This window comes from Oryctolagus cuniculus, chromosome 7 (assembly GCF_964237555.1).
Source record: "Oryctolagus cuniculus chromosome 7, mOryCun1.1, whole genome shotgun sequence".
Lineage (NCBI taxonomy): Eukaryota > Metazoa > Chordata > Mammalia > Lagomorpha > Leporidae > Oryctolagus > Oryctolagus cuniculus.
The window spans coordinates 48,179,837-48,205,770 of NC_091438.1; the positions used below are offsets into that span (position 1 = coordinate 48,179,837).

At 46.1% G+C, this 25,934-nt stretch overlaps 1 protein-coding gene and 1 long non-coding RNA gene across 14 annotated transcripts in view; one reads left to right on the forward strand and one right to left on the reverse strand.

Annotated features, from left to right (window-relative positions):
• Positions 1 to 6,266, forward strand: part of LOC127493754 (uncharacterized) — a 14,198-nt gene extending 7,932 nt beyond the window's left edge. Inside the window, exon 4 of the long non-coding RNA XR_007924294.2 lies at positions 6,135 to 6,266. This is a non-coding gene — a long non-coding RNA (uncharacterized lncRNA). The remainder of the gene's footprint in view (positions 1 to 6,134) is intronic.
• Positions 1 to 25,934, reverse strand: part of FCGR1A (Fc gamma receptor Ia) — an 85,909-nt gene that overhangs the window by 45,154 nt on the left and 14,821 nt on the right. For 5 of the 13 annotated variants that reach the window (XM_051858720.2, XM_070077765.1, XM_051858728.2 and 2 more), the window contains one exon: positions 24,204 to 24,265. In XM_051858720.2, the coding sequence (XP_051714680.2) occupies positions 24,204 to 24,234 (31 nt within the window). In that variant the 5' untranslated portion in view covers positions 24,235 to 24,265. Of the gene's footprint in view, positions 1 to 5,135; positions 14,680 to 15,480; positions 15,766 to 17,405; positions 17,658 to 22,455; positions 22,711 to 23,793; positions 23,815 to 24,203; positions 24,266 to 24,855; positions 25,820 to 25,934 lie in introns of those variants that run through there. The other 8 variants (XM_017345925.3, XM_070077768.1, XM_070077769.1 and 5 more) reach the window with 4 other exon arrangements.

Consider the following 25,934-nt stretch of genomic DNA (forward strand, 5'->3'; position numbering starts at 1 on the left):
GCCGGCGCGCAAGACGGAGGATTAGCCTAGTGAGCCGTGGCAACCGGCACACCAGGTTCTAGTCCCAGTCGGGGCACCGGATTCTGTCCTGGTTGCCCCCTCTTCCAGGCCAGCTCTTTGCTGTGGCCAGGGAGTGCAGTGGAGGATGGCCCAAGTACTTGGGGGCCCTGCACCCCATGGGAGACCAGGAGAAGCACCTGGCTCCTGCCATCGGATCAGCGCGGTGTGCCGGCTGCAGCGGCCATTGGAGTGTGAACCAACGGCAAAGGAAGACCTTTCTCTCTGTCTCTCTCTCTCTCACTATCCATTCTGCCTGTCAAAAAATTAAAAAAAAAATCAATGGAGCAGAATAAAGCCTTTTAGGAAAGGATTTCTCCCCTTGCAAAACTTTTCATTTTCCACTCTCAAAATTCTTCAAAGCTAAAAGCTAACTATGCCTGCGTGGCAATAAAGGAAGAGCAATCTAAGGAGACAAGGAAAGGCTCCTTATTCAGAAATTGCTAGAGCTAGGGAGCCAGCCAGACTTGCGTGTGGACTTTGGCAGACCCCAAGGCAGGCAAGAGAAGCTGGAAAGCTTTAGAGTGGAAACCAAGGGACGGCTTCCAGTATCCCTTTGATGGGGACCCTTGGCAAGGGGAAGCCGCAGGTGCGCTCCCTTGGGTGGGCATCCTGAGTCATTGACTAGGTGTGCATATTTGGCTTTCTCTGGTCCTAAGTTGCAAGTGAGGACACACATCGGAGAGGCTGTCAGTTACTTAGCAAGTTCTGGCCACATTCGGAGCCAACTGCTACAGAAGTTCTTTTTCAGCTTCTTGGAGACAACAGTCTGACTTCCTACAATCCTGGCTTGTAGGTTGTGAATGAGGCTGGTATTTGTTGAGATCACCTGCCCATTGCCTGTTGGCATACTCAGTCTCTCAAATGTATTAATTCAGCAAGTCCTAACTGAGCCTCCTGAGAACATCTTGTCCCATGGAGCCGAGGACCAGTGTCCCCAGAGCTATAGCTTCTGAGGCAGGTAAGGGGTAAGGTGGGGGCAAAGGCCATTGGCTGCTCTTCCGGTTTGTGTCACCTAATGCATGAGTTTCAAACATGTCAGCTTCAATCCTTGCTCTAATGGCTTCAGTTTTCCTCTGAGTCTTTGCAACTTATTTAGTCATATTGAAAAAGTGGAGTGATCCTGGCCAGCATTCAGTTAGAGCCAGAGATGTTCATGTGTGTCTCTGTGGCCCAATCAGTTAGCACGTTCAGCTATTAACTGGAAAGTTGGTGGTTGGAGCCCACCCAGGGATGTGCTAGCCTTTGGATGACTTCTCTGGTTGTTCCTGTAGATTAGCCTTCATTAAGGCAACTACTTCACCTACCCTCTTGTCATCCTGTGGGTACTTCTCACCCTTCCATCCATTAGAAGATCATGTGGTTGGGGGAGATGAGTGACAACCTGACATCACCTGTGCCAAAAAGCATGGCTGTAGGGCGGAATCTTGTTTCTTTTCTTTTGTGGCCTTAGGTTAGTAATACATTTTTTGTACCTCAAAATTTTTCAACCATAATAAGGTACTTGGCTCAGTAATTGCTTGATGGGTAATGGAATCCATAGACTCAAGACCATCATTATGGTTATTCCCTACATTATTTTCTTTTGGTGAGGGGGAGTGAAGAAAAGAGAATACGTAATCTTTTGCAAATGAGAGCATAGCAGTCTTTTGAATCTCAGTGATAGTTCTCAAATAATCAGGCCCTTGCTGCTTGCTGCCCAAAGGCAAAGGCATTTGTTCAGCAGCTAGCTTATATGTTCATTTGCAAAGTTTCTGTAACATAATGACTTTAAACCCTAATTCCCAATAATATTATTAATATATTAGTCCTAATTTTAAAATTCCTTGTAAAAATAGACCTGGTCCCAGATGGTATCCAGGAAAATGAATTTGAAAACCAGTCACCAGCTCCTTGGGAAAGGTGAATTTGACACAGGTCATTTCTGCATGATTTATCTTGCAGGTACACCATCATTTCACAGTGATAATGAAAGCAGCAACATATTGACACTATTTCACTTCTTCAAGGACATAAGATGTGGGCAAGGCCATGAGTTTAAGCTTTTGGATACAGGTAGCTGGTGGCAATGCTTTTCCTTCTTAAAGTTTCGTTTTAGTTTCAGCTTGACTCCACTTTAACTCCTATATTCCCCCTTTGTTACCTTTTTCCTAGCAAACAAAGTTGATCAGTCACTCTGCAGGTAGGCTCTCTTTGCTCCCTGTTGCCAGGAGTAAATTGGTCCATTATTGGATCTTATCTGGTCCCATGCTGGAGTCCATCACTAATAATACCTTAATCACCTCTGGTGGGTGAGAGCCGTCATCTCCAAGCATCAGGCCAACATTACCTCACTAGGAATTGTTCTGTAGAATTCTGACAGGCACTAGGCACAAAGTTGTTTTTTTTTTTCTTTTGTTTGATCTCCATTAGCAGTTTCAGAAATGTGTTATTTTTCAGAGTTCTGGAAATTCTTGATTACTCCATTGATCTTTCATGAGAAACCTGTCTTCTTGATGCTAATGTTTGCTCCATCTCACATGCATCCATGAGTCCAGCAAGGTGTGCGACATCAGTTTGAACCTTGCTGCTGATTCTGATCAAACAGTGCATCCATGTCTTTTCTACCTCCTCTCCAGTCAGTGTATATTTCTCAGGAAGATGATGAAGGGAGATGTCCCTTAGGTTGTGGGGACCAGGCAGAGATCAGGCTGGGGGCCACGTGGAATTAGGTTCTGCCACAGGTAGCCGAGCATGGGCAGGAAAGCAGAGGGGTGGCCAGAAGGCTGCACGCCCAGAGGCACGAGACAACAAGCCCCTGCATGATTTTCAACAAAGGCATTTTTTCTTTTGTTTGTACCATTAGCTAACCCTTTATGTATTGTTTTGAAATTCACTTGTTTCCAAGATTTTATGATCACAAAGAATGCTCTAGTTGTCATTGTTGAATACAAAGAATTATATAGGGTAGTGTGGGGAGCAGCTCGGACTGGACTGAGTTACTGGAATTAAGACTTATTCTATGCATCTGCTCTCCCACAATATGGCGTTGGGAGAGAAGTAAACAGCTTCCGCACAGCTGCCTCCAGTTCAACCAATAAACTGTAGGACTTGCTCCTGATTGGAGGGCGGCGTGCTCGGCGTGTGGGCAGCCGAGTTGGGATTGGCGGAGGAGGACTATAAAGGAGGAGAGAGACGGCATGCACCAGGAACATCTATGGGGAACATCTAAGGGGAACATCTAAGGGAACACCTGTGCAGCCCCCGAGAAAGCCGGCCGGCGGTGTGCCGCTCCCCTGCGGAAGTGGGGAATGTGGCCAGGGGGAACTGCCCTTCCACGGAGGTGGAAGGGATAGTAGCCAACCCGGGAAGAACCAGCAGCAAACCCGGGGAGGGCCGAGCAGATGAGAGAACAGCGCAGGGTCCTGTGTCGTTCCTCCACGAAGAGGGGGAGCGACATAATGGTGCCGTGACTCGGATATGAAGCCTAGGCAGGGCTTAGTGTTGCTCCTCCACGAAGAGGGGGAGCGACAGGGTAGTATACTGGAAGTATAATTGCTATGTCATACTGGTTATAGAATTTTTTTTTAGTTAAGTAATAAACTCTGTAAATTTGCCCTCCCTGGGGGGTGGTTGCCAATTAATATTCCAATTTTCTTTTCCAATGCAGAGAGTCCTTTTCTTTACATGCTTGCTAGCAAAACAAACTCTCTACACATGCATCTGTGGCATTCTATGGAAGGGAGTGCTACCTTCCTGACTCTATTTGGGGGAGGTGTGATGGATGATCCAAGTTAACTTCAAAAATCCATGGAAAATAGAATGAAAAGATGAGTTTCTTATGGTGGAAAAGGGTTTTGAAATTCATGCATAGCGTTTTCATAATATGCATTTCCCACAAATTTTTTTATGATCTCTCCTATAGTGGTTAGTACTAGGGCACCTCCTCATCTGCTCCTAGGCTGAACTTCCAATATTTTATATATCTGTAATTGATTTCTGTGGTGACCTGGTCAGCCAGGTCAGAGGAGGCTAGCCATAGTGGCCTCTTTCTTATCTTTGTGCCAAGCTGCTCACCCTAGGCAAGAGAGAACTAACTTCATTGGTTTTTCCTCTCTTTTCTCTATAAATGCAAGGGTGAATTAGTGCACTGTCTGTATTAGCCACAGTTCTACAAAGAAACAGCACCAGCAATCTACAGACCTACATCTAGCAATCTAAAGATAGTTAAGCAATTGGCTTCCACGACCGTGGAGGCTTGGCAAGCACACACTGTGCAAGAGAGGTGATCAGGGTGGAGATGCAGGGGAGAAATGCATTTCAAGTCCACAGGTGGTCTGTTCACAGAATCCCCTCTTCCTCTGGGAAAGTCAGTCTTCTATCCAGGCCTTCAAGTAATTGCTCGAGATCCATTCATTTTGTGGAGGGCACTCTGCTTTACAAAAAGCATACTGATTTATTTAGACAGGCAGAGTGGACAGTGAGAGAGAGAGAGAGACAGAGAGAAAGGTCTTCCTTTTTCTGTTGGTTCACCGCCTCCCCCCCCCCCCCCCCCCATGGCCACTGCGGCCGGCACACCGCACTGATCCAAAGCCAGGAGCCAGGTGCTTCCCCTGGTCTCCCATGTGGGTGCAGGGCCCAAACACTTGGGCCATCCTCCACTGCACTCCAGGGCCATAGCAGAGAGCTGGACTGGAAGAGGAGCAACCGGGACAGAATCCGGCGCCCCGACCGGGACTAAAACCCCGTGTGCTGGTGCTGCAGGCAGAGGATTAGGCTATTGAGCCACAGCGCCACCATACTGATTTTAACGTGATCTCATTTTCAAAATACCTTTGCGGAAGCATTTAGTATCCATAATAACATTTACCCAAATCTTGGTACTGAGGTCTAGCCAAATTGACACATCATGTCTATATTTTTCCTTGAAGAGATTTGTTGCTTGCTTGCTTTTTGCTCTCTCAACAAAAAGTCATCTATAGGGGTCTCAAGCCCTAGGCTGGCTCCTGACCAGCAGGGGCCACTACAGACACTCCCCAAGAAGGCGAACGGGAGAGGTAAGGTCGACGGGTGATAAACACACCACAAGCACCCGTAAGTTCTGTTGAAGCAAGAACCGCTTTATTGAAGAAGTGTGCAGGCTTATAAAGCTTACAAAAGACATGCGAAGTAGGGGAGCCAATCAGTGAAAAGGTCATGCAGGCGTGGGTGGAGCACGCACTGGGGCACCTCAAGCAAAGTACAGGGATGACGCACTGTCCACGTGTCCGGAACTAAAGCGGACCTATCCCTGCCGGTGGTCTGATCTTAGGTAGCTTAACCGCAGCAGCTGCAGACATGCCCCTAGAACATCCGCCAGGCACCATATTGTAGGCAATGCCCAACAGTCGTCCACCTGAGCTAAGGATCCATGCGGAACTGGATCTGTAGGGCTATGGGCTCACATGCCCTCAGTTCATCTGTTGAATCTCATAAGCAGAAATGGAGTTCTTTGACATGTACATACTAAGTGTAGTTCCTAGACAGGTTTGTTTAAATCTCTCTTTGGGACCTTGTCAGTTATTTTCTCCCATCAGTGGTGTCAGTGTGGAATTCTGGTTCTGACATCATGAAATGAACACCTGGAGATGGTCTCTGTTGAAGTGGTTAACAGGGACCTGTTCTCTGTTAGGTGGTGGATGCCAGCTTTCTAATGTGTGAGTCCTTTAGGATGGCTATTTGTTTGTCCTGAGGTTTTTGGTATTTCCTGGTGTTTGAGTCTGCTGTGGGGAGAAGTGGCTCAGATCTTGTCTAAAATGACCAGCTAAGATCCTCTGGGCACAGGAGGTGGCAAGAGCTGTGATTATTGCACAGGTGTCTGTACAAGGACCGTCTGCAGAGATACTGAGTCTCCCTTCAGAACTCCGATTCCAACAAACTGCTCTACCACCGGGAAAACAAACTGAATTTCTGGAATCCAGTGCTCTGCTTTCCCGCTATGCTGCAATTCTTGAGTGATTTAATACTTTTATAACTGCTTTAATCAGGTTGAAGAAGGAGGGGAAAATATTTATGTCATTGCAATAAGGCACTTAATTAGCATCCTGTCTGTATTCCAGAGAATAAAATGAAAGCCTCGGAAAAGTATTTAACTCAAGATCTAGTCATCTTTTAAATGATTCCCAGAACAAGTAAGGAAGTAATATATTCTGAGAAGGTCCTGCTGAGCTGAAAAAGACATCGTAGAGCTTTCCAGACACCTAATCACGCTTAATCATTTCCTCTTACTGCCTTCACTGGTATTTCAATTCATCGCCTCTTCTCTACCTTAAGTGATGTCACTTTATACAATTAGTTCCTTTAGACTGCCTACTTAAAGGAATTCTTACATTGTGTCAGTATAAGCTGTTTCCTGAGGGAACTAATTGATAGGATTGCTCTTCCTCTAAAGTACAAATTAGGCCTCTACAAATTCAGAGGAGGCTCTGTCTGCAGTGGTATGGAGACAGTAGTAATCACTTCCAAAATTAAATGTGTGTATGCAGTTTGTATATGTGTATGAACTATTGCACTGAGTATGTACATTCATTATTAATAAACATTTTAATGGCTTTAATCTGGAAGCGATTCCAGTGTTCAGCAGTAGTAAAATAAATATGTTCAATACAGTTATACCAATTAAAAATAGATGAACTGCATGGACATAATTTTGAGAACTTTGAATGAAAGCAATGAGACTGTGTTCCTCCTAACCAAAAAAGAAAAAGAAAAAGTCCTTGATACTCGACGTTTAGATTCCACTTATTTGAAACCAAAGAACAAGCCAAACTAACCTATGATGGTAAGTTTCAGGAATAGAAAAGCTGCCTGTGTAGACCATTGCTTTGAGAGGAGGCTTCCTGGGCTATGGAAAATATCCTACATTTCAGTCTGGGAGTTGGTTATTCAAGTGGGTTTCTACCAGTAAAGTAATTTATTTTACTGCATATTTAGTGTATTTTATGTTTGGTGTAACTGAATAAGATTCATTAAAAGGTTAGTTGTTAAAAAGCTACTTGATATACTAAGGTTTGCCAAAGTGCTATTGAAACTTACTCTCCTGGTCAGGCCTATGCTAGGATGCACAATAAAATCACCGTAGGAAACAGGAAAAAGCAAGCAAATTAATCCTGGTAAGCAGAAGGCAAGAAACAATAAAAATCAGAGAAGAAATCAATGAAGCTGAAAATAGGAAAGAGAAAATCAACAAAATAAAGTGGGTTTTGTCGAGATCAATAGAATTGAGGGCTGCTTGGAAAACCATTAAAGATCAAAAGAAAAGCAGACTGAGACACCCACAGAACTTCAGGCTACAGGCCATGGGGACCTTATTCAGCCATGCACACATCTGAGAGGGTTTGACCCCATGCGATGTGTTTTCCTTCCCAGCATACACTGAGCCCTGCCAGGCCCCACACTCTACCTGCTGTTAGCTATGTGCTGGGAGCTACAGTTTTCACTGAGGCAGAACATTCCTGTCCTATCAGCAGCCCTCTGTCCCTCAGCCCAGGGAGTTGCCCAGGGAGATTTTTGTCCTTGTCCCTTTCCCCCTTCCCGACTGAGTGCTGCTTTTCATGCATCCCTCAGTTATGCAACCGCTTACCAGAGCGAGTGCTGGCCTCGTGCACCAGTCTAAATTCTTGGCAAACCGCACTTGCAGTCTTTGCCTTTAGGTGCTTTCCACAACCTGCAAGACCTTGAAGCCCAGATTCAAGAGGGCTTGAACAGTGTGCTTTCCCAGGGTGCAGCTCTAAATGAACCTAAATAAACCCTTCTGTGTCTTAGTCGATTTGTGGTTGAGTTTCTCTACGGTCAACTCCTCTAAATAGCATAACACCAAAAAGTCACACACACACACACACACACACACACACACGGCACGGGGGGAGTGCAAAAATGCTAATAATAAGAAATGGAAGAGGAACCATCATTTTGGAACCCATGGACATTAAAAGAGAAAGGTATTTTATGAAAAACTGTATGCCCACAATGTTGATAACTTAGATGAAATGGAACAATCTCTTAAAGGACACCATCTACCAAAGCTCATGTATGGAGACATAGGTAATCTACTGTGTATGTAGATTATCTATACTATATGTACCTAGTAGCATATGAAAGAACTTCAATCAATAATGAGCGACCTTCCAAAACAAGAAGTAGGCTCACAATATTTACTGTGTCATTTTTGGTGTCCTCATACTTTTGGCTTTATGCTTATTTGACCATATTCTAATGACTGAGCTCTTTTTATTTATGAGTATATTTGTGTGAAGGAATGCATGCAAAGTCTCTCATTTAATACTAGTATTTAAATGTAATTCTCATATTCACCTCTGTATCCACATTGTAGCCAATGTGAGAATTTAGTCTGGGAAGGAGACACTTCCATGGAAAATTTATCCCCTGACCCACTGGAAGACGGCTCCATCTTATTCTTAAGCAGAGCCAGTTCCCATCAGCAAATGATTTGCACACTCGTTGGAATTCATACTGCATCTAAACCTTTTTGCTTGTGCATTGGGGGCTTTGGGGGCCTTGCTCCTCACGCCCTGCTCTGAGACACCTGGGAGACCTACAGTTCTTCTGCCTTGCTCCACGATGTTCTTCAACTCTCAGAAGGCGCATGGGGGCTGAAGGAGAAATGAGCAGCAGAGCTAATGGACCTGAGGGCCCAGCGCTTCCCTGGGCTCTGCCATTCGGCTCCTGCTGACGGTCTAGGCCTCATCACCACCACACCACAAAAATCCTCCCCTCAATGATTTGTCTTCTCTGTCCTTTGAGGTGCTTGTGTCTGTGACTTCCATCCCTATTCTGCAGTCTAATCTGTACAACCAAGAAACTAGTTGTGCAATATTCAGTTAAATGGCCTTGCTGGACATCAAATTTGGTGTCCTGGGGATGGGACACAAATTCTATCAGTGACCCACCATTGCCCACACGATTGCCTTACTCTTATGTCACCTAAGCCACCTAAATACTGCATAGCCTTATGTGGCCTCCCGCCAGTCACAGCCTGGATTTCCACCTCTGTCCCAATCTGCTTCAAAAACATGGGTGCTCCCGGCATGCGCAGCCCATCATGCTTGAGCGAACACTGTGTCACAGCGGGGCCAGTCAGTCTTGGAAGGAGAGGAGAAAGCACCACCTGCACAGGGCTCTGTGACCAGCCCAAGCAGGTGGGAGTCCACCGCCGCAGAGTGGGACTGGCTGGGGTGTCCACTGGTGAAGGCATGAAGATGTGATTAGGAAGGAAAGGCTGCAAGGGAGGCGGCCCCTGAGCATGAACTGGCACTCAGCTGCAGCCAGGCAGGTGGGGAAAGCCACTGAGTTTGGCTATTAAATGTGGCATCTTAGTAAATCTTTTTGTTGCTATACAGAACTAAAACATGATTTTATAATATAAAGGTGATTTTTTTCCAACCTGTGCCGTGCTATACCATATCTATTAGGCATATATGACTATTTAAGTCTAAATTAGTTGAAATTAAGTATAAGTAACAAACTACTAGAGAAAACACAGAGGAAATGCTGCAAGACATTGGCCTAGGCAAAGTCTTTTTTTTTTTTTTTCCAAGAAGACCTCAAAAGCACAGGCAATAAAAGCAAAACCAGACAAACGAGATTACACCACACCAAGTAGCTGCCTCACAGCACAGGAAGCAACCAAGTGAAGAGACAACTGACAGAATGAGAGTAAATGTTTGCAAACTACGCATCTGAAAAAGGATCAATATCCAGAATGTATAACAAGTTCAAGAAACAACAACAAACAAACAATCCAGTTAAGAAATGGGCAACGGAGAGGCTGGCTGTGGGGTAGTGGGTAAAGCCGCTGCCAGTGATGCCAGCATCCCACAGGAGTGTTGGTTCCTGTCTGCTCCACTTCCAATCCAGCTCACTCCTGATGGTCTGGGAAAAGCAGCAGCAGATGACCCAAGCATATGGGCCCCTGCCACCCACATGGGAGACCTGGATGGAGCTCCTGGTTCCTGACTTTGGCCTGGCCCAGTATTAGCTATTGCAGCCATTGAACCAGTGTATAGAAGATCTCTTTCTGTTTCTCCCCTTCTCTCTGTGGCTCCAACTTTCAAAATAAATAAATAAATCTTAAAAAAAAAGAAATGGGTAAATGATACAAACAAACATTTCTCAAAAGATCGAATGTAAATTGCCAACAGGCATATTAAAAATGCTCAGGATCATTAGCCATCAGCAAAATGCAAAAAAAGTACAATGAGGTATAACTTCACTCCAGTCAGAATGGCTATGATCCAAAAATCAAAAAAATTACAAATGCTGGCGAGGTTGTAGAGAAAAGTGTGTCCTAATGCACTGTTTGTGAGAATGCAGACTATATACAACTGTTATAAAAAATTACATACAAATTACATGCAACCATTAAGGAAAACAGTATGGAGAGTCCTTAGAAAACTAAAAATGGATCTACCATATGACCCATTCCCACTAACTGGAATCTATCCAAAGGAAGTGAAACCAGCATGTGAAAGAGATATCTGCAGTCCCATGTTTATTGCAACCCAATTCATTGTAGGATTGATATGGAATCAGCCTATATGTTCATCAACTGATGACTGGACAAAGAAAAGGTGGTATGCATACATGGCGGAATATTATGTAACCACAAAAAAGAATGAAATTCTGACATTGACAGTATGGATGGAATTGGAGATCATTAGGCTAAGTGAAGTAAGCCAGACCCAAAGAGACAAATATTGCACGTTTCTACTTATTGTGGATGTTAATATATAGGCAGTATAAAAATTGTGTAGGTGTCAAATTATTTGGTATATAGTTATAAATATTGCTTCACTTCTTTCCCCATATTATAATCATTGTCATGAATCTCATATTTTGGGCTCTTAATATATCTCTTTTAGGAAAAAATTATACATATGTATATGCATTAATATCTACATAAGAAGTGAGTGTGGCAAAATGTTAAAAATTGTCAAATCTTAAAAATAAAAAATTTATTTTAGAAAAATCAACTCAATAAAAGGAGGGAAAAAATCAACAAGCAAGACAAATTAAAAAAAAAAAGCTAAAAATTCAGTACCTCAGTCACACTAGCCACGTTTCCGATGCTCGGTTGTCAGAAAGCGTCAAGTGGCACCCATACTAGGAAAGACTGCTCTTATTCATTCATCTAGCTCAGTCGTTCGCAGATAAGATTTCTAATGTCTGATTTCCTGCTCAGCATTAGGTTCATCTTAGTTCATTTAGTTCATCTCTAACAGGCGCAGCTCCTGGGTCTGTCCTGACCTCCATCTAGGTGGTCTGTGAGCTGCAGTTGAGAGGAAGGTCTCAGCATCCTCCTTTAGCTGGTAAAGAACCGTTCCACACCATGGCTGCCACGGGACAGCAGTAAACCAACCACAGACCGGGGTTTCTTGCATTGGTCTCTCCAGTCCCAGAGTTGCTCTAGCTTGCTATAAAAGGTTGTGGAACCCCCTAGGGTGCCCTAGTGAAGATCCCCAAGGAAACCTGAGCAGGGACTCGGTGGTAAATGCACTGTCCATTTCTTCCACCTTGAGAGCCCACTGCAAGGTTGTCAATCACTGTAATTCAACATCTTTAAATCTCAGAGACACTGATCTCCCAGTCTGGCATCCCACAAACATGGGCAGGGCCTTGCTTTTTCCATATCCTGACTCTGTCATGTCACTCAAACTTTGAATTGCTTCTGTTTTATTTTCTTCCTCTTTAACAATGGCGATATTTACCTTGAATCAGTTCTACTTTCTGACAATTCTGTATTTTTTCACTGGTACTTTTTTTTTTTTTTTGACAGGCAGAGTGGACAGTGAGAGAGAAAGAGAGAGACAGAGAGAAAGGTCTTCCTTTGCCATTGGTTCACCCTCCAATGGCCGCCATGGCCGGTGCACTGTGCTGATCCGATGGCAGGAGCTGGGTACTTATCCTGGTCTCCCATGGGGTGCAGGGCCCAAGTACTTGGGCCATCCTCCACTGCACTCCTGGGCCACAGCAGAGAGCTGGCCTGGAAGAGGGGCAACCGGGACAGAATCCGGCACCCCGACCAGGACTAGAATCCGGTGTGCTGGCGCCGCAAGGTGGAGGATTAGCCTAGTGAGCCGCGGCGCTGGCCCTCACTGGTACTTTTGAACATTTTAGGTTATTATATACCTAGATCCTGCTTATAACAATTTAGTCAGCCATTCCTGTTTTGATAGTGATACAAGTTAAATTTTAAAGTAATTTTTTCCTAAATAAATCAATGTAAAGAGGGCGTTAAGTAATCACTGGCAATGGTTACATGGATACGGCCAGATAGGAATGTGCTTTGCGAATTCATGTTGTTTGCAAAACATGATTGCTGGCTGTTTTATGGGCTATCACCCTGACTTGTCACTCCAGGAATTCTCCTTGATCTAAGTCCAAGTATAAGTGATGAAGACACTGTCACTCTTGCTTCCACCATTAAGAAGAGCCAAGGTCATGACCACTGGTAGTTGAGGGACATGGCCTGGGGCAGGCACAATCCTGTGGTTTGTTCTTTCTCCTCCTCTTCTTTGTTTCATTGAATTATGAGGGTTCGGTAGGCCTAATAGTTTTTAAATGTTTCAAACACTGTGCTAAAATCCACACCCCATAAAATGCACTGTCTGGCTTGCTGTGAAGACAGTAAAGGCACAGCTCCCTGGCATTCAGTACGCTCCTGCTGCCGTGGGACCGTCACTCCCTCCACCACACAGAGTGAACTCCCATACCTATCACACAACAATGCCACCTTCTCTTCTCTTCACCACAAGCACCGTTCCATTTTCCACCTCTAGGAATCTGAATTCCTTAGACCTTTAAGAAATCAAAGTAGGAAAATTAATTTACCTGGAATTTCCAGAGTATTTCCTCTTTCTGCTATGTGAGAATATGTGTAGCAAGCTGGTGCACGCTCTGACAAGTCAATGAATTCTGGTTCAAAGAAATTCTGTGCGGAGGCTTTGGAAAGCTACGTAGGCAATTCAAACCAGTATGGCCAGATCCAAAGTGAGAAGTTCAGCAGACTGAAAGGACTTTGACTTTACCCTTGGGGCATTTGCTAGTTCTTGGCAAAGGATGAGTGACTAGGAAGTTGGGGAGGAGACAACTACTAAAAACCAGTAGCACTTTGAGTAGCTTAGTGGAAATGGCGAGGGCGAGAGCGAGGGAGACATGTAGGACTGCCCAGGTATTCAGGCCTGAAAATTAAGATCCTGGAGATAAGTGAGCTGGACACTGGGTGAAGTTTTGCCCTCCGGGCATCTGCAAAGTCAGCTCTGTGTAGGTGAGATGCTGCAAGGGTGACCAGTGAAGCTTTCACTAGCGTGGTGGAGAAAGAGGGGAACTAGCAGTGGAAATTCAGGACCCTCCGATGGGAGCCTAGGGAGCCACAGCCTAGAAACAGAGAGAGAGACTGCCCCTTCCTGTGAGCTGGGCTGTGGACTGGATTGAGCTGATCTGCCCTTGTGCTGCCTGTCTGGGGAGAGATTTGGGAATTTCAGGAAAAAGGTAAGAAGGAAAGCCTCCTCATACAGTTTTTCTTATTATATTTGATTTTTGGGGCTGGCGCTGTGGTGTAGTAGGTTAAGCCCCTGCCTGCGGTGCTGGCATCTCATATGGGCAGTGTTTCGAGACCTGGCCCAAGTGCTTGGGACCCTGCACCAGCATGGGAGACCCAGAAGAAGCTTTGGATCAACCCCACGCCATTGTTGCAGCCATTTGAGGAGCGAAACAGCAGATGGAACCTTTCTCTCTGCCTCCACCCCTATCTGTGACTCCTCTCTCATTCTTTCTGTGTCTGATTCTCTTGTATGTATGCACATGTGGACTTCCCATTTTTATCCTGTCTTCAAAAGCATACTATTTTCCAAACTAATAATCAGGCTAGACTTGACTTCCAATTTTTTTTAAAGATTTATTTTGTATCTGAAAACCAGAGTTACAGAGAGGCAGAGGCAGAGAGAGAGGTTTTCCATCCGCTGGAAGCCAGGATCCTGAAGCTTCTTTCAGGTGTCTCCCATATGGGTGCAGGGGCCCAAGGCCTTGGGCCATCCTCTACTGCTTTCCCAGGCCACAGCAGACAGCTGGATGGGAAGAGGAGCAGCCGGAACTCAAACGGGGATGCTAGCACCACAGGCAGAGGCTTAACCTACTATGCCACAGCACAGGCCCTCCAAATTCATGTCAGTTAAAGTCGGGTTACTTATTGCTTTGTTTAAGAGTTCTATGCCATGGGAGCTGCAGTTCGAATGTCATTCAGTTTTCAGCCTTGTGCACAGCGCTAGCCCAGAGGGGCAGGGCTTGAGCCTGGAGTCTGGCTCCAGGGCTACGGAAGCTCCGTCTCCTGGAGCTGCGGGGGTGCCCTTTCTTCCAGCTCTTCTTGCTCCTGGCCCCTCAGCTCTTCCTCCAAATGTCTGTAGTTTTGAAGGTAGGAGGTTATATTCTTCACAGGGCCAGAAGACAGGGGGATCTCTAAAGTCCTCCCTTGCTTTCTTTTCCATTCTTTACGTAGTTTCAAACAGAGAATGGTGCCAAACAGAAATAATATCCCAACTACCAGAAACGGAAGGACGTGAAACCAGACATGAAGCGGTGGCTGGGAGCCTGCAACAGGAAAACACAAAGAGAGGAGCTACTATTGGGAAGGGGTCTGGCCGCATTCTGTTTGGAAGAGAAGGTTGGCCAAGCTCTGATGTGCCCGCCCACCGGGGGAGGGGGCAGGGCCCCGGGTGGTCTCAGGGAGCCCGAGGGAGCTACAGGTGGGCCCATGAGAACTTCACCTGCAGGGGCCAGCAGGGGACTTGCTCCCTGGTTTCAGAGATGACTGCCATCTATATTGTTTAATGACTGAAACGAATTTGGGTTAAAGATTAACCCTTTGTTCTGGTGCTCACAGGCCCTTGGCACCAGTAAGAGACACCTGGGCAGGAGGTGATGTGCAGCCCGCACAGTGGCGCTCCCAGCAGTATACACTTTGAGTGCCTCAAACAAAGTCTGCAGCCCAGGGTGTCCAGGTCCCTGGATCTGTGACAATCCATGGGAGGAACTCAGTCTGCTCTGGCAGAGATGGCGGCTGATGGCGAGGTGGGGCTGGAAGGAGCAGGGGAGAGTGTGAGAGAGAGCAGAGAGGGGAAACAGAGAAGTATGGGGAAGGGGAACAGAAAAGAGAAGAAGCAAAAGAGAAAGACGATGGCAAGGTAAGAAATGGGGGCAGGAAGGAAAATAAAAGACAGGAGATGTACCGAATTCTGTGAGAAGGGTGAAGTCCTGAATCGAGCTGGGAATGGACTGGTGGGCGTTCCCGGGGCGGATTCCCCCTCCTGCCTGGGCCATGGACTCCTCTCAGCCCCGCGGGAGAAGATGGAGCCCTCCCCAGCGCCCGAGGCCCCCGGCGCGCCCACTCACCGAGCACCCCCAGCTCCAGCACGACGCTGCGCTTCCGCACCCCTCCGTCCTCCGTGGCCGCCTCACACCAGTACGAGCCCGAGTCCTCCCCTCCGGCACGTGGTATCTGGTATTGGGAGGACACGTTCCTGGCCTGCACGGTCTTGTTGCCCACGTAGAAGGAGAAGTAAAGGCGCAAGGCAGGGCTGTCCGGGAGCAGCTTTGTCTCACAGCTCAGCGTCACCGCGCTCCCCTCCTGGAGGGGCAGAGGGGAGGATGCCCTCAGCACCGGAACCTGAAAGAGCTCTAAAGAGAAAGATGAGGGGGACAGAGGTGAGCGGGACCACGGAGGCCACATCATCCTTGAGAGAGAGGCGGGGCTGTGAGCATTTCCCATGTCTTCCTGGGTTCCGCCTCAATGGAGCGTTCATCCGACACATCGGATTACTTTCTGTTTTTTTTTTGTTTTTTTTTTTTTACAATATTACTGGTATCTTTATTTTCTTTTACATTTTTAAAAATTTTTAATGAATGCATTTTTACATAGATACAACTTGAGAGGAATACAGTGGTTCTTTCCCCCAACCCCCCCCCCCCCCGGCTCCCATCCCACCTCCCATTCCATCTCCCATCTCCTTCTTCATTATGGATCTTTTCAGTATGACTTTGTATACAGAGGACCAACTCTGTGCTAATCATAGACTTCAACAATTTACACCCACTCCCACACACAACATATAGAGAACAGCTTGGGGAGAGAATTTGCAGTCGCTTCTCATATTACAATTCAATAGGGATGGAGGTCCTACACGGGGAGCAAGTGCACCATGACTACTGTTGTCCCTTTAACAGTTAACATTCTTTTTTTTTTTTTTTTTTTATGATGTCAGTGATCATGCGAGGTTCTTGCCATCGGCTGCCAAGGCTACGGAAGCCTTTTGTGACCATAGACTCTGTCAGTATTTGGACGTGGCCATAAGCAAAGTGGATGTTCTCCTCTCCCTTCAGAGAAGAGTGTCTCCTTTGATGACCCTTTCTTTCCTCTGAGGTCTCACAGAGATCCTCTGTGTAGGATATTCAACACCCTTTCATGATGAAAACTCTAAGCAAATTGGGTTTAGAAGGAACATTCCTCAACACAATTAAGGCAATTTACAACAAACCCACACTAGCGTTATATTGAATGGGGAAAAGTTGGAGGCATTTCCATTGAAATCTGGCACCAGACAGGGATGCCCACTCTCACCATTGCTATTCAATATAGTCCTAGAAGTTTTAGCCAGAGCCATTAGGTAAGAAAAAGAAATTAAAGGGATAAAAATGGGAAAGGAGGAAGTCAAACTATCCCTATTTGCAGATGACATGATTCTATATATAGGGGATCCAAAAGACTCAACTAAGAGACTTTTGGAACTCATAAAAGAGTTTGGTAAAGTAGCAGGATACAGAATCAATGCACAGAAAGCAACAGCCTTTGTATACACAGACAATGCCATGGCTGAGAAAGAACTTCTAAGATCAATCCCATTCTTAATAGCCACAAAAATAATCAAGTACCTTGGAATAAATTTAACCAAGGATGTCAAAGATCTCTATGATGAAAATTACAAAATATTAGAGAAATAGAAGAAGACACAAAAAAATGGATTACTTTCTAATTATTCTCCCAGCTAGCTTGATGTCTGTTCCTTGCAACTAAAATAACAAAGGACAAACTGGATCTTGACTGTGCCCTGACTCCGAGTTGACCCAGGATCATTGATGAGGCACTGTAATGTAATGGAAAGAACAATGGACTCAGACCCAGAGCCTCGGTTTTGGTTCCAGCCCGGCCACTGGTCTCCGTGGCCTTCAGCAGGGCAGTTTGCCTCTCTGGAGGATTCGGGAGGCTCTGCCATGGTCCCTGTGCGCCTGACCACTGCAGCTCTGACTACACAGACCCGTACCTTGCACAGTGACAGACACTCCTGCTGATGTGTAGCGATACCTTCCCATGGCCGAGCAGTGATAAATGCCATCATGACTCACATTAGTGTTTGGAATGGTGAGTTCAGAATCCTGAAAAGAATACTTAAAGGCTTTGCCGTTTTGATAGAAAATCACTTTGTGCACTATCTTGTTCTTCCATGCGTGACACCTCATGGTCAGAGGTTCCCCTTCGGTGAAGACTCTGCCAGAGACCTGGAGCAGCAGCCAATCTGAAAAACATAGATCCAAAATGTAGGAATACGGAGGAGCAGGTACAAGGAGGCCAACGCTTTATCCCAGGGGCGCTCTTATCTTTCCTGCCTTGCACATGAAAACTCAGAGCTCTGCTGAATCTCCACCCTAATCTTATTCTGCAAATATCTTTAGATCTGGCAGGAAGAAAAGTAGTTATTACCAGCAGTTGAACACCCAGCCTGTTCTTACCTTACCTTTCCAAATCTCAGTAGTTGTTTGGACCAAGACAAGTTATGTGGTAGAATTCTAAGATGACCCCCAAAGAGTCACATCTTTGTACATCCCCTAGGGTGTTGGTAGAACCAATGACTTGCTTCTAGACAACAGAATATGACAAAGGAGATGGGGTCCCTCTTAACAGCTGTTAAAGAAGACTCTGTCTAGCATATTGGGTGGAAAGCTTTCCCGCTGGCCTGAAGAAGTAAGTTCTCACGTTGTCGGGGGTCCCTGAGAGGGCCACATGGCAGAGGGCTCTTGGAGCTGAGAGCAGCCCCCAGTTTACAGCCAGTTGCCCCTCTTCCAGGCCAGCTCTCTCCTGTGGCCAGCTAGGGCAGTGGAGCATGGCCCAAGTACTTGGGCCCTGCACCCCATGGGAGACCAGGATAAGTACCTGGCTCCTGCCATCGGATCAGCGTGGTGCGCCGGCCGCGGCGGCCATTGGAGGGTGAACCAACGGCAAAGGAAGACCTTTCTCTCTGTCTCTCTCACTGTCCACTCTGCCTGTCAAAAAATTTAAAAAAAAAAAAAAAAAAAAAAAAAAAAAGAAAGAAAGCGAGGACCTCAGGCCTATAACCACAAGGAACTGAACTCAGCCAATGACCTTTGTAAGAGTTGCCCAAAGGAGCACAGCCCAGCCAGCTCCCTGATTGCAACCATGGAAGACCCTGAGCAGAGCACCCACAGCCAAGCCAAGCCTTGCCTCACCTCCTCCCCATGGAAACTGGGACATAAGAGGCGTATGCTGTTTTAAGCTACTAAGTCTTTGGTTATTTGGAATGCTGCAGTAGAAAAACAATATCCACTAACTCCTGTCACAGTTGTTAATAGGATCAGACATTCTGAGGCAAACACACAGAATGGCAACCATCCAGATGTGGATCCCCTACCAGGCTGGCAGGAACACCTGCAGATCAGTGATGGGGGGCAAAAACAAGCTGCTACTGAAAAGGCCCTTTCCTCTTGATGCAATCTCTGCATGTAACCAAGAATGCCTCCTTCTCCAGGCACAGTTGGTTTGGCCAAACGGAGATGGGGTGATTTGGGGACAAAGGAGAAGAGATAGTAGGACTTTTCTCCCCTCCAAATCTTACCTAAGAACGGCAGGCAGGTCTGTGGCGCTATGAGCAGCATGGTATTTACAGCTTTGGATCCTGTCATGGTGCTTCTAAATATAAGTAACCCTCTCCCCTCCCTCATTCACACCCCCAAGCCAGAGTTGCCTGCACTTCCAACACACACACATCTCTGCTTTGTAAATGCAAAAGCATATTGAGAAATTTTAACATGTCTTCATCGGACACTGTCAAAACCCTAGCAATGCTAGAAAATATTTGAATGGCACATGAAGAGACTTGAGTTTGTGGAATGTAGTACCTTAGAGAAAATTCATATACTTTCCAAATGCATCCATCAGTTATAAGAATGGAGTGTATTCTAGTGAAGCCACAAATAAATACCAAAGAACTATTGCTATAATTATCAATAAACCATAAAATTAGAAACCAAATTTAAAAACCACCCTCCAAAAAACTTCAACATAATTCATGAGTATCTGTGATGGGGTGGGAGATGTAGAAAGATTGTAATGGAAATTTTAAATTGAATATGAAATGATAACAGAGTGTTACATATCAAAACTTGTGGGATGTAGCTATCAGTAGATATTTACCAACTAAATTGCTTCTCAAAACCCATTCACTTCATCTTAATGACCTTGGAATAGGAAGGGAAAACTCATTCTAAGCCTTGTGATTAGGTCCACCCCAGCTGTATTTTTTTGGTCTCAGTATTCACACATTTAAATGAAGTGAGTGGGAGTCTGAGTGGCTGCAAATGAATCCTTTCCTGCTGAATTACTGGGGCAAAGCTTTTTTTAAATTAGAACATCGACAGTACCAACAAAACCCTGATGTATTGTATGGCAGTAAAATTAAGAGCTTCTGTTCACTGAAAATCCAATAAACCACCTTATGATAGTAAAAGGCATGCCACACAGTGGGAGGAGATATTTACAATACGGGAAAAAGGATTCACATCCACAAACTCCTATGAGTCAATAAGAAAGTGGCGGATGATAGAAAAATTGGCAGAAAGATCTTATCGTGCACATTACAAAAGAGAATATCCAAATAGGTTACAAGAAGAGTGTAAGAAACAGTCAATCAATATCCTAGTCTTGAGGGAAATGCAAATTAAGACTGCAATGTGATACTATTGCACATCACCAGAATAGCATGAATAAAAATACAGAAAACATCTAGATTTGATGAAGAACAATCAAAATGTATGTTCTGTGGACATGTAAACTGGTAGGACCACTTTGAAAAGCTGTGTCTCAGTATCTGCTGACAGTAACAACCATGGCTGCTCCGCATCTTCCAGCAAGTGTGTGCACCAAAACACAGGTGAACAATGCAGACATTTTCCAGCGGTGCCATTTGTAAGAGGCCAGAAATGGAAACAGCCCAAGAGTCCATCAGTAGAATAGAAAAATACAGAATGCTAAACAGTATCCAGAACAAGTGAACCATACGTTCTCAATGTGTGTTAATTTCACAATCATACTTTCAAGAAAAAAGTAGCCAGCCATTTATATTCAGTCCACAAATGAGCAAAACCCTATGATTTAGAAGCCACTGTTGGAGGTTGTGACTAGTAACGGGCAAAAAGGAGGTCTTAGAAATGCTGTATTTCCTAATTAGGGTGCTGTTTACTTGGGAATATTCACTGAGATGGACACTTAGGGTTTGCTCTATGTAAGTTGTTCTTCAATCAAAATTCCCATTAAATATAATATTAAAAAGATATTATTCTTAGTGAATCATCAACGCTAAGTGTTCTAGAGTCTGTGCAGAGGTAAAGAGAATGGCCTCCTCCAAGCTCTGGTTGATTTCTTGTTCTTTTTTTTAAAAACTAGATTTTTTTTATTTGAAAGGCAGAGTTACAGACAGAGAGGGAGGGACAAAGAGATAGTGAACCATCTGCTGGTTCACTCCTCAAATGGCTATAAGGGCCATGGCTGGGCCAGACCAAAGCCAGGAGCCAGGAGCTTCTTCTGGGTCTCCCACATGAGTGCAGGGGCCCAAGTACTTGAGCCATCTTCCACTGCTTTCCCAGGCACATTAGCAGGGAGTTGGATTGGAAGTAGAGTGGCCCCTTTGGGATGCTTGCCACAGTGCTGGCCCCTGTTTCTTGTCACTTAAACTTTGAAACACTTCTGCTCCTGCTCAGATGATGTGAAGTCTCTTGTTAGCACAGCTCTGTAGGCTCCCCTCCCCTCTCCATCTCATCAAGGTAGAGTCCCGAGCGATGCATGAGGAACCCATTATCTCCCTGCAGACATTCTCAGCATTTCCTTAGCTAAAACACATCTGAAGGCATGAGCACCCATTTTCTTCTAAAGATCATGTGGATTTTTATAATGTCATTCAGGAGCCATACAAAATTATCAACTTGAAAATTAGCCTACTATTGATTTACTGAATACTTGCTCCCCAAGTGGTTGCCTTGGCAGGGCCAGAGCAAATGACTTAGAGCAAATGATCTCACAGGCCTTACATGGGCTGTGGGCCAGGCATTCCCAGTCCTGTGAGTCTAAAGCAGCCAAGTCCACATAATGTGATTCTGCATCCAGTGTGGATGAACTTTGCCATTATCAGTGGCAGAGGAGTTTGAGCCATTGCCTTTCAATAACTTAATTGTGCACTGGGATGTGTTGTGCTGAACAAGGAAACATTTCTGCCCTGAAGAAGAATGTTGCACTCTCCATCTCTTGACAAGTAGAAACCACTTAGAGATGTGAATGGGTGGTGGGGTTTGTCTTTCTGCTGCTGTTCGTTAGTCCCAGCAATTCCACATCAGAATACTATGAACGCTTCTTAAGACAACTTGCTGGAAGATGTTGCAGCATTGTTTATAAAAGCAAACGAATGGGAAGTTTCCTAATGCAGAATGTAAGACACTAATTGTGGTACAGCTATAGGACAGGATACAGGAAAACTCACAGACACTCTGCATTAACTTTAAATTCCACTTTTCAAAAACTTGGTGAATCCTCTCATCAGGCAGACATTTCAGACTGCATTCCTAGTGACAGACACAGACCTCCTTTCCAAGGGATGAAACTAAGATGTGGGGCAGTAAATAGAGCATCCTGCCAAGCTCAGTGTTTCAAAAAGCTTCCCAGTTTTGTTTCTGTGGCAGGTAACTGAAGGATTAGGATTTTGGGATGGGAAGGGGATGTTCATTGTTCAGCATTGCACATTCGCCGGGACTGTTATTTACTCTGTTCAGGTGTACGTTTGAATAATGATAAAATTGCAGGGCTGAGTTTTGCTCCACTTGCTCCACTCACATCCAACCCAGTTGAGGCGCTGCAGGAGCACAGGCTAAGACTGCTGTGATGTTTGAGTGCACTGATTTAATGTTACGCGGTGGCACACAGGGCTGAGTCCCAGACCCAGATAAAGCAACACACACACATCTGCATCCAGCAAGGAGAAAACAAAGGATGACCACGGGGTTTCCAGGCTGTCTGCGCCAGGCCTTGCTTACCTCTGTGCGCCTGCAGCTGCACGGGTTCACTTGGTGCTGAGAGCTCCGTCTGGCACCTGTATTCACCACTGTCATTGGCCTGGGCACCAATGATGTAGTACCTGGGGGTCAGGGTCCGAATGGCTGTGCCGTTGAGAAACCACTGTGCAGAGCTGTCCCCAGGCTGACGCGGGCCCTCACACTGTAAGGTCACGGCTTCCTCTTGGAACACATCGACCCATGGAGGCTGCAGGGTGATCATGGCCTTCGTGGGGTCTGCTTGGGGAGAAGACAGAATCAAAAGCGGCCGAGGGAGCAAAGGGAGTCCTTAAGACTCTGGGCCCCGGCACAGCTCTGTGGGTGACAGGAGAGACTGTGTTCAGGGTCATTAGAGAAGCAGGCGAAGGTGTCTGACTGCAGCAGAGAGCTCTGCTCGGGCTGTTAAGTCCTCAATCTGGACGTTGGGCTCTGGGGTTCCTGTAGACACCCCTGCTGGTGAGCAATGAATCAGGGCTTTAAGGTAGGGCCACCTGGAGTTACTTTCCTTACCCTTAGTGCCTGCCTGACCCTGCAGGCGCAGCCCAGAGCTGCGTGAGCTTCTGCATGGAGACAGAGGTGCAGGCATCCCCTGGAGCCATCAGTACGGCCTGGCTCGCTCCCCGGGGGGGGGGGGGGGGGGGACCAGCTAAGCTTGCTCATGAAAGGACTGATTTGGAGGATGTTGGAAAACACAGCAGAGCTACTTCTGTGTTTCATGTTTGTTTTGCAATTCAGGTGCTTTTAAGCATTTATTCCAGAAGTCAGAAAGCATTAGCAAGAAACCTTAAAACTCAGGGTTTTGTCAAACCAACATCTGAATATGGGATTTTACACGATGTATACATCTTTCTCCCTTCTATCTGCTCCCTACTTCTTTCTGCTGCAGATTAACAGGATCTATGTTTTGAAGTGGGAAAGTGGCATGGGAGAAGTTGAGTTAGAAATCACTCACCCTTGGGGCCAGCGCAGTGGGGCAGCCTGTGCCTGAAGCACCGGCATCCCATATGGACGCCAGTTCGAGACCCAGCTGCTCCACTTTCTGTCCAGCACTCTGCTATGGCTTGGGAAAGCAGTGGAAGATGGTCCAAGTACTTGGGCCCCTTTACCCACTTGGGAGACCCGGAAGAAGCTCCCGGCTCCTGGCTTCGGATCATAGCAGTTCTGGCCATAGCAGCCAATTGGGGTGGCTAATTGGGGAGTGAACCATTGGATGGAAGACCTCTCTCTCTCTCTCTCTCTCACTCTCTCTGCTTCTCCTCTCTCTGTGTTACTCTTTCAAATAAATAAATAAATCTTTAAAAAACAAAAGAAATCACTCACCCTCTTGCCCACCAACTGGAACTGCAAGAGACCAGAGAATAGAGACGTCAGTCGGTCAGCAGCAGGTGACGAGGAAGGGAGAACCAGGGAGATGGAATCAGTGTGGCATCAGAGACACCGGCCTTGCTGCCTGGAATACTCACTGGCCCCCTCCTCCAAAAAGCAGTTACCAGCAGGACCAAACAGCCCACAGGTGGTTTGTTTTGATTTGAGGCTTCTGGGTTTAATGCTAGTTCAAGGCTCCTTTCCCCATCCCTTCAGTATAATAAGTCCCACTAAACCATGAAAGCAGATATAGCCGTCTCCATATTCAATGGCTCAGGTTGAATATTCCACAGGAAGAAAAAAAAAATCTTGATTCCGCATAACCAGAGCCCATGTCCTTCCAGCCCCCTCTGAGCCCAACTCACCCCACAGGAGCAGAGCTGTCCACAGCCACATGTTGTCTCCAAGCTGGTGAGGGCCGTGAAATCTGTAATAGGCAAACCAATGAAGACGCTTGGTTAGAGGCTCTGGAGCCAAGATCAGAAAGAGGAAGGAAACTGCCACTTCTGACCATGTCCTTCATGGTCCTTTTCTGGGAAACACATCCCTGGCTCTTGAAGTGTGTGTTTCCAATTATCAGACCTCTTACCCCCTCTCTTTTAATTGGCATCAAGAATAGTGAATCTTGGGACTGGTGCTGTGGCACAGCTGGTAAAGCCACCACCTGCAGTGCTGGCATCCCATATGGGCCCTGGTTTGAGTCCTGGGTGCTCCACTTTGAATCCAGGTCTCTGTTATGGCCTGGGAAAGCAGAAGATGCCAACTCCTTGGGTCCCTGCACCCCCGGCTCCTGTCTTCAAATCGGCCCAGCTCTGGCTGTTGTGGCCACCTGCGGAGTGAACCAGTGGATGGAAGACCTCTCGCTCTCTCTCTCTCCCTTTCAAATAAAGTAAATAAAACTTTTTTTAAAATGGTGAATCTTTTCCAGGTTTTCGAATTACTTTACCCATATTCATCAGAGGAATTGCTACCTACAGTAGCTATAGCCTTACAAAATGCATTACTTAAATAACAAACCTTGAAAGTCACAATGGGTCCTTGACCCATGAGGGCAGAGTGGATGTTGCATTCACAGGCATGGAAACAGCATTAACTTCACGGAACATCTCCATCAGCACCCTTGAGACACCAGGCGCATTGCCAGTGAAAGGAATCTTCTCTCTCCTGAGCAGCAGGTCACAACAGTGTTACAGCGTATTCAGCAAACTCCCCTGAAACCTGCGCGCTGGCAACCAGACTCTGGCTGTCTCCGAAACACGGGCACAGTAGATTTTGCGTAATTCTTCAGGGCCCTGGCATTTCATGTGGCAGATGAGCATTTTCAGCTGAAAGCCGCCAGCTGCAACAGCCCCTAACAAGAGAATCATCTGTGCTTTGGAGCTCTGAAGCCAGTCTCTGGCTTTTCGTCTCCAGCTCTGACCTTCCTAGATGGCTCCTTCCATCATAAGGCAGTGGCGCCCACACTGAGAAAATCCACATTGAGAAAAGCCTTCACCCATCGCCTTAGCTCCACCTTCCGGATAGCGCGCTGCGGCTTCTACAGGGGCACCTGTGGCTTCACCATTTGCACCCGAGAGGCCCCGCTCCTAAAGCTCCGGGCCGATCACTGCCAGCTCCTGGTGCTTCCTCCGCAGCTTCCGTGCCTTTCTCTCAGCCTTCATCGAATGCAGGGAGTTGGGCCTCGCTCTGGGTTATGCCTCGGCATCAGGGAACGGCGTGGTGGGTCTAGTTGTCGTCCAGACTGCTGGAACTTTCTCCACCAGCGCTAAGGCTGCTTCCCTGGCTCATCATCGCACCGCAGTCGAGGTTAGTTCCCTCCAGGAACCTTTCCTTTGCAGCCACCACTGGGCTCACTCGTGACCATCATCTGCTGCCTTCCCATGTGCATTGGCAGAAAGCTGAATTGGGAGTAGAGAAGGTGCGCCTCGAACTGGGACTCCGATACAGGATGCATCCATCCCAAGTGGCAAAATTATTTTTGTTTGTATGTTTTTAATCTTATTCTCCCTGCTTTCTTTGCAGCTATCCTGTCCTTTTCTAATTTCTTTTTAAAGAAGATTTATTTTATTTATTTGAGAGAGTTACAGAGAGAGGTA